Below are 8,039 nucleotides of genomic sequence, written 5' to 3' on the forward strand. Positions count from 1 at the left end.
AATTTAAAGAAAGAGACAATACCACGTCGCTGACAGTCTCGACTTTCTTGAAGATAAAAGTGACAATTTTTGTGCCATTCTGTAAAAATCGTAAATTCTTCCTTTTTCCTCTTTAATATTCTTCGTGAAGAAAATTATTATACGGAGTAAAGAGCAAAGCAATTCATTATTGCTATTGTAAAAATATTATTTTAAGTGGAAGTCAGAACGTTATTGGCTAAATTAATATTAACAATATCACGTTGTTCAATACAAAAGTTTTAGATAATTTGACTTTTTTGCTTTTTGTGCTGATTGTGTCTTTTTCTCATTGTACAAAACTCATAATTTCATACACCGGAAAGATTGATATGTTAGCATTACACCATAGATGACAATATATTGAAACTTCTTTTCTCACAAATGAAAAGAGATAAATTATCTTTGAACAGAAAAATATTTTTAAAAAAGATGTTTACCATCGCTATCGCGTTTTAAATTAATTTCCCCGTTGAAACGGTAATCATTCTACCCATTTAAATGTCTTTCTTACAACTTTACGCTATATGTGCGTTCGTCGCCCTTAATATTTTATCGATGGCATTCAGGTTTCTCACGCGGAAAACAGATAGATGGAATGGGAAATGCATTGTCATAAAGTGGCACGACAGAACGCAGCGGTCGAGGGGACAGGGTTGCATCCAAGGACTGCACAGCAAAAGCGAACGAAAGAGTTGTAGGGATGAGATATCTTGTCCTTGTGTGTTCAAGTACCATCGACCTCGCGCGCCTTTCTAAAAGGTGATAGGACACGCCAGATCGATCGCATCCAGTAATCAGAGATCTCAACGCAACGTATATGTGACATTATTTACAGATTACATAAAATGATATTGTTTAAAAAAATGAGTGCGGAAGAACTTAATAAATGCAAAAGTATATGAAAAAAATTGTTCAGAAATATATAAGTTCATGTAATTGGATCAGAGTCTAATGTGTTTAACGGTCGTACGTTAAATATAAAAAATTTAAAAATAAATGTTAAATATATTAGAAGAATACATCCTTAATAAATAGCCATGGCCGTCTAGTTGATTATAGAACATTATTTTAAGACTCACCGAAATAGCAGTTGTGCTTGCACTGCTGCGAGAGAATCGGTTACATACCTGTAACAAGAAAAAGATACATTAGAATATGTATGAACAAACAATTACAATTAGTATAAACAAATAACTACATTACGCGCGATGACCTGAAAGAGCAAACTTGCGCGATTCATTCGTGATACTAAATTGGGAAAATATTTCACTAAAATCCATTTTCGTAAATTGAACATTACACGCTGCTTGTCAATTAGAACGGATACCACAAAAATGAAACTCGAATTGCAACTATTGCATTGTAACCTGATAATTATTGTTACAGTAATGGTATCATGTATCTGGATTCGACATAGGCAAAAAAATAATCTAAATATGTACGTATCGGTGCTATAAAAATACATTTTTTTTACGAGCGTAGAAACATACAAATTGTATTTATATTCCATTTAAACGTCTTTTCACCGTTTGGGAGTGCGTTTTAACAAGTTCGAGGATTTGCAAAATTATTAATACGCTATTAGCCGGTCTGCTGGATTATTAACGACATACGTTATTTAGAAGCAAAATAATTTGGAATAACGGCTTCAAGATATTTTATGGAATCAGCTATATTATGAAATAGAATATTTTACAAAATATGAGAACATAATATAACGCAGAATATAATTTTACGCGATACACAAGAGTGGTTATGCGCATATATTATATGCGCTTGTTACGATGTACGTGTATGAATCACGACAAGCATCTCGCATCGGTCTGCAAGTAGATCTTGAAATATGCAACGGACCATCATAGTCATATACCATTTTCAAGCTCAAATCTTGCGACTCCCCTTCCGTTGCTCTCTCTCTCTCCCTCTCTCTCTCTCTGCGTGTACTCTTGCGTACTCATGTTGTACGTATAATGGTCGGAAAAAAGTGGACTAGCATCCAAAAGATGACGGTGCGTTAAAACGTTCCTGGTATCGTCCTGGTAATGCGCGCCAAGCATTCGCTTGCAAACGAGAGTACGTGGGACTTCGCGTTACTGCATATCACGCTATTTATAAAACTTAAAACGATAAAAGTGTTTTTTAAAAGTGCTTTTTAACCAAAGTATTCTGTTTTTCTTGGCGAACAATACATTTTTTCTAACTTCAGCGCAAAATGAGTTTTTTCATTTCCACTCAACGAAATCTCGAAACGTTCAACGGCTTTTTATATCTTTGTTTCCATTAATTTCATTAAATCTACCAATCACTAGAAATTATTACAAAATTAAATGAGAGTCACTTCGCCTGCCAATCTAGTATAATTGATTATAAATACATTTATATTATAGAATAGGATAAAGAAGATGAACAATGAAGCTGCGGACAAATTAACGAAATGACGTGTTTAAATATAACTGTCAAAAATATGCGAATAAAGACAACAAATAATTTGCGGAAGATTAATATAAAATTTCATGACAATGAGAAAACTACGTCGATGTCGAGATATCGACCATTTAGTGTACGCTGGAATCCGTCCAACTGTGCATCGCGCGTGGCCATCTGCGTACACTGACATATTAATGCGCAATGTAATCTCTCTATCAAAGCTCCCCAGCAGCATTAATTTCATCATAGATTCAATGATTCATTAAATATCAAAGTTTAATCTGTATCGAGCCCATTCTACTGTTTGTCAACGATCACTATGTCGGTTTATCTGCACTGAGAAAGGACTCGCCAATGCTGGAGCGGTATTAATCAATCATTTGATCATAGACGGTATACGTTTTCACTTCTGTGCCACGTGTACGTTTAAAATAAATTAATGAAAACGTCAAGAAAACAGCACACACTGTTATTTTCATACACGTCTATACGCATAAACTCGCAAATTCTATACGCTATTCCAACTTTACAAGATCGCATGTCTTAATCGCGACAGATTGGCAGATTAATACCAAGATCCTGCGGAGCTTCTCATAGCGGAAAGATATGAACGCGGTGAACTCGATCCGAGTGCATTTCGTTAACAGGCAGATGCTAAAATTACACTAAGTGGTCGTTAATCCGATTATTCGGATTACTTTGAGATGCATGCAGAGCCACATTTGGAGCGGAGAATGATAGCGCAGTGTAGTAATGCGATAAAAATGTTCACCGCTCGGCTCCTCGCTGATCCCAAGAAGAACCAGTCCGCTAATAAGACCAGGCGCATTTGCAAGAGCGCTACCTTTGTCCTAGCAAAGGTGACACCGGGAATATTACAGCGGACACTCAATGAGGGAATCGTTTAATGGTATCAAAGAGAGAGAGAGAGAGAGAGAGAAACGGAAGTGCTTTACGCCGCCTGACTGTTTGCTTTTAGCGAGTGTACGAGCACTCAAAGTGAGAACATTGCAATTTCGGAGTTTCGCACTAACTTTTTCATCTTTGATAGAAAAAAAATTGGATAAATAAAAATAAAAAGCTCGACGATGTGCGAGTGTGTCCAATGACAGATTATGTAAAATAAGTTTCACGATTACGATGATTATTACAATTAAACGAAGATATGTTTACAGAGATCGTTTATATCGAAATATATGTCGCACTGTGCGACGTGCCTCAAGTCAGTTTCGAAATAAACGCGTAAATACGAAAGCAGGCACGGCAGATGCTTTCGAAAGAGAGTGCGAAATCACCACGTAATTCACGCGGACGGCACTCGACATTCGCGCACAGCCGGCAGCGACGTAATACGCCTGTTACATGCATTCTTTCATTTCATTTCGGTCACTTCCCGCGCTCGCGATTGCGAATTTTCCATGCTGAATCCAGCGCGGCCAAGTTACATCTCCGATAAATCACACAACGGAATGAAATCCGAAATTTTACGAATCGCATATCAAAATTCCATATAGATATGCGTTTCCGGGCACATGTACGATATTCTCTCATTTCTCACGGCGTTGAATACGCTTTCCGACGCAGGCCGACCTTTCTCGCGTATGATATATCGTTGCGTTTCAATTTCGCACGTGCCTCTGCTTTAGATATGTAAAATAACCTTGGAGAATTTTTTTAATCAAACGACGAGGTAACGTAAACGTTAAGAAGTGAATAATCTCACTGTCGAACCACTGATAAATAATCCTACTAGCGCCAATAAAATTCACCTCCCCCTCGATCTTGCCGTCATTTGATTTAATACAAGAGAGCAATCGCGAAAACAATAGCGAGCACAGGGTAGAGGATTCTGTCGCGCATCGAAAATATTAATACAGGGTGTTATGTAATACCCGCCTCACCTCTTATTTACGGATAGAGCAGATTAGACTCAGCTGGAAAGTCTTGTACCATTTTGCAATTTTCGCAATGGTTAACGAGTTATTAATTATTAAAAAGTCACTGTCTTAGCGCGGCCTATTCAAGCGCGCGGCGAGATTCGACCATCCCGCGATCGGCGTTGCTAGGCGAGATTCGACCATCCCACGATCGGCGTTGCTAGGCGGGGAGTTGTTATGACCATAGACATAGTAAATATAGACTGAGGCCGGTATTCATAGTCGATTCTCATTTCAAAATCATCTTAAGTATCGTCTTAAGACGCTAATACAGTTCTGTGATTGGTTGAAAACACATTAAGAGCATACTTAAGATGATCTTAAATATAAGAACGGACTATGAATACCGGCCTGAGCGTCCCATTGAATAAGCTGAAGCTTGTGAAGAGAGCGAGGGAAGATTTACGAAGGCTTTCTTTCTCCGTCTTACACCAGCGTAAAAGAAAAGAATCGTGCCTGCGCAGTACTATACAGGCGTGATTCTCCCTTCTCACGATGCGGTGTGAGACAGAGAAAGAAAGTCTTCTTAAATCTCCTTTGCCTCTCTCTCTTCACAAGCTTCAGCTTATTCAATGGGACGCTCAGTCTATATTTACTATGTCTATGTTTATGACACACGGCATCTCCGCGCTTGAATTGGATAGGCCGGGCTAACACAGTAATTTTTAATAATTAATAACTCGTTAACTATTGCGAAAAGTGCAAAATGGTAGAGGACTCTTCGAGTTAGTTTAGACCGCTCTATTCGCAATTAAGAGGTGAGGCGGGTATTACATAACACCCTGTATATATTTTGTACGCGGCGCGTTCGCATTTTCCGCGGGATTCATTTCGCAGGAAGATGCAGACCAGCGGGTAGAGGTCCGGAAGATCAGAGGTGCGCTTCTCCGGCGGATACTTGCGCGATTGCGGGGGCACGGGGGGGGGGGGGGCGGAAAGGAACGCGGGGTCGGGTTGGCGCAGCGCGCGATGACAGGAGCGAAATGAGAAAAACTGAGGCATAAAATTGCATTTGCTTGCCTCGCGCCGCCACCTGCCAGGTGCCTTCGCGGCCATCGTCGCGCCGCGTTCTAGCCGCACGCTACGGCGCGGCCACTGTTTGCTCGTTTAAAAGGCCGGTCCGCCGCGCTTTAATCAAGTTCGCCCGCGGGAAAATATTACCAGACGGAGTTTCAATCCGAAAGGCGATGAAATGCCCGCAGCCGGCAGGCCGCGGCTCATTGTGCATTCGCGCCGCGTATTTCGCTACTGGCCGGGAGCACGCGTACACCTCTTATCAGTTTCGCTACATATAAAAAGATACGAGAGCAAATCGGGACACATCGTTTCGCATTAATAACTATCATGTGCGTACTTTTGTTTGGATAGTTACAAAATTTATCGGTTAAAAATGAAACTGCTTGAATGCCGATTGTACACAGAGAGAACGGTTTCTTTGGATTTAGTATTCCTATTTATTTGGTTGAAATTTGTTTCATTGAAACAAATATGCTTATACGAAACATTATATGTTTTGAATAAGAATTTTGTTGTTTTATTCAAACAACCTGTATTATTTGATAGAAAAAACACTATTATTTGAAGTAATATCTTTCAATGAAATAATTATATTATTTGGCCAGGCGCTTATAAAGCTTCGGTGCTGCCACTAGATGGCCACCGAACTCGTAAGTAAAATCGCGGCAGCTATGGTATATAAGCGACCGCATCAGCAGACGCAGTTTAAGCATTTAATGGTCTATTTTTTATTATGGCTGAATATAGTGTACTAATTCAGTGTTTATCTTTCTTCTTTTAATGAAGGGAAAATTCTAATGTAGAGGGAGAAAGATGTATGCATATACATTTGTTTCACATATTTTCTATCAAACGATAATGTTGTTTGAATGAAACAATAATATCGTTTAGATTAAAGAGAATATTCCTTTCGTTTCAAACAAATCTTTTATTTGAAGTAAAGCTATTTATTATTTGAAAGTTCAAATAATCATATTTGTTGAACCAACAATTGGTTTGTTTGGACTATTCCAAAAGATAAATTTCTTTGAATCTAATAAAATTTATTAAATTCAAAGAAACCGTTCTCTCTGTGTATCCGATCTCTCGAGCGATTTGTCGATACTCGCATCACAGTTCGTATAGATTTGGAAAAAGTTGTGAATTTCCCTTTACTCGTCGTTTATACAGGGTATTATGTAATACCCGTCTCACCTCTTATTTGCGGATAGAGCGGACTAGACTGAGTCGAAAAGTCCTCTACCATTTTGCAATTTTCGAAACAGTTAACGAGCTATTCTACTTCTTCTTCTTCTTCTTCCTCGTGTATTAGGCTTAAAGCCTGTTTTGTCCAGTTCTCGTTCTAGTACTTTAAGCATTTGGTTTTACTTCATCTTCGGTAGGCTGCTAACCTTGCCGGAGGAAACCTCCCATTTGGAGGATCTCCCATCTTGGTCATTCTTTGGGATAAATCGATACTCCGATTTGAATTGAATCTGTTTTCACAATAAGAAAAGAAATATTCGCGAACATTGTTCTAGACTCAAGTAAAGAATAAAAGAACATTAGCGGTTTAAACTGACAGAATACTACAACACTTTTAAACAATAACGAATTAAGCAAACACTCCGTTACATTAGAACTATATGGTACGTTTGCAATGCATGTGCGGAGTTTCTCCATGCATTCGAAAAACGAAATGTCTGCACTGTGACTTTAAAAATGATTTACAATTTATTAGAACGCGCATTCTGAGGGAATAAATCTCGAGCTTTTTTAATATTACAACAAACAATATTGCGTGCACCTTGCGCTTTTTTTTTTACTACATTTCGTATAGAAGAGCAGAGTCATTTTTTAACTGTATTGTTCAGTCCAAGTATTACAGGTTGTATACGGTTGAAAGTAGCCAAGAATATAGCTGAAATATTACCGGCGTGACATTCGCCTCGACGATGGTTTCAATATCTTTAGCAGTTTAAAAAGGAATTCAGGCGGTTAACGTGCCTGTTACGAAATATGGGCGGCCCTTCGCGCTGTTCTGTAACGACGCGTGCGTAACTTTGATAGACAGAAGGCGTTCTTTATTCGCTGTTCGCAGAAGTTTCGCGAGGCATTAAGCGATCAAGCCGGTACCAACCGTTTTACGGCGGCAACTTCTGCGAGATATCCGACGACGGTGCGCCTTTGACGGTCTTCGGGGCGCACTTTATGAACGTGTGCTACAGAGCACCGCTGTTGTACACTGTTGCATATTAATGGTTACGAGCGCGCGCTTCCTTAAAGGACGCTGCGGTGGAGGCTCAGCGGATCGCTGAGCTCGTATTCTATCCCCCTGTCATCCACGATCTCGCCGAAGATCGTCGATACGCACGTGGGGAGCGCGAACGAGGAAAGTTAGGGGCAAAATTTGTCTTATGTTGTTGGAAAGGCACTCCGGAGCGTCTCCGATTGTCTCATGCATTCTACAACGGCGAAGCTATCGAGAACACCGCGCGATCGGAGAAATTGATATTGGCTTCGAGTTCGACCGCAACGGTCCAACTTCCGACTCGCGGTGGAGGATGATGTAATCATCCTCCACCGTCAACTATTTCGAGCAGACGGTGACGGTGACGGTAATGAAATTTGCCCGAATCATTATGTGCGCATATTCTC

At 39.7% G+C, this 8,039-nt stretch overlaps 1 protein-coding gene across 14 annotated transcripts in view; it reads right to left on the bottom strand.

Annotated features, from left to right (window-relative positions):
- LOC105566931 (dystrophin, isoforms A/C/F/G/H-like) overlaps window positions 1–8,039 on the bottom strand; it is a 510,950-nt gene that overhangs the window by 232,287 nt on the left and 270,624 nt on the right. For all 14 annotated transcript variants that reach the window (XM_012021369.1, XM_012021359.1, XM_012021357.1 and 11 more), the window contains one exon: window positions 1,101–1,148. In XM_012021369.1, coding sequence (XP_011876759.1) covers window positions 1,101–1,148 — 48 coding nt within the window. The remainder of the gene's footprint in view (window positions 1–1,100; window positions 1,149–8,039) is intronic.

Source organism: Vollenhovia emeryi, unplaced genomic scaffold (assembly GCF_000949405.1).
Source record: "Vollenhovia emeryi isolate VEMERY1.0 unplaced genomic scaffold, V.emery_V1.0 DF939141.1, whole genome shotgun sequence".
NCBI classification, from domain to species: Eukaryota; Metazoa; Arthropoda; class Insecta; order Hymenoptera; family Formicidae; genus Vollenhovia; species Vollenhovia emeryi.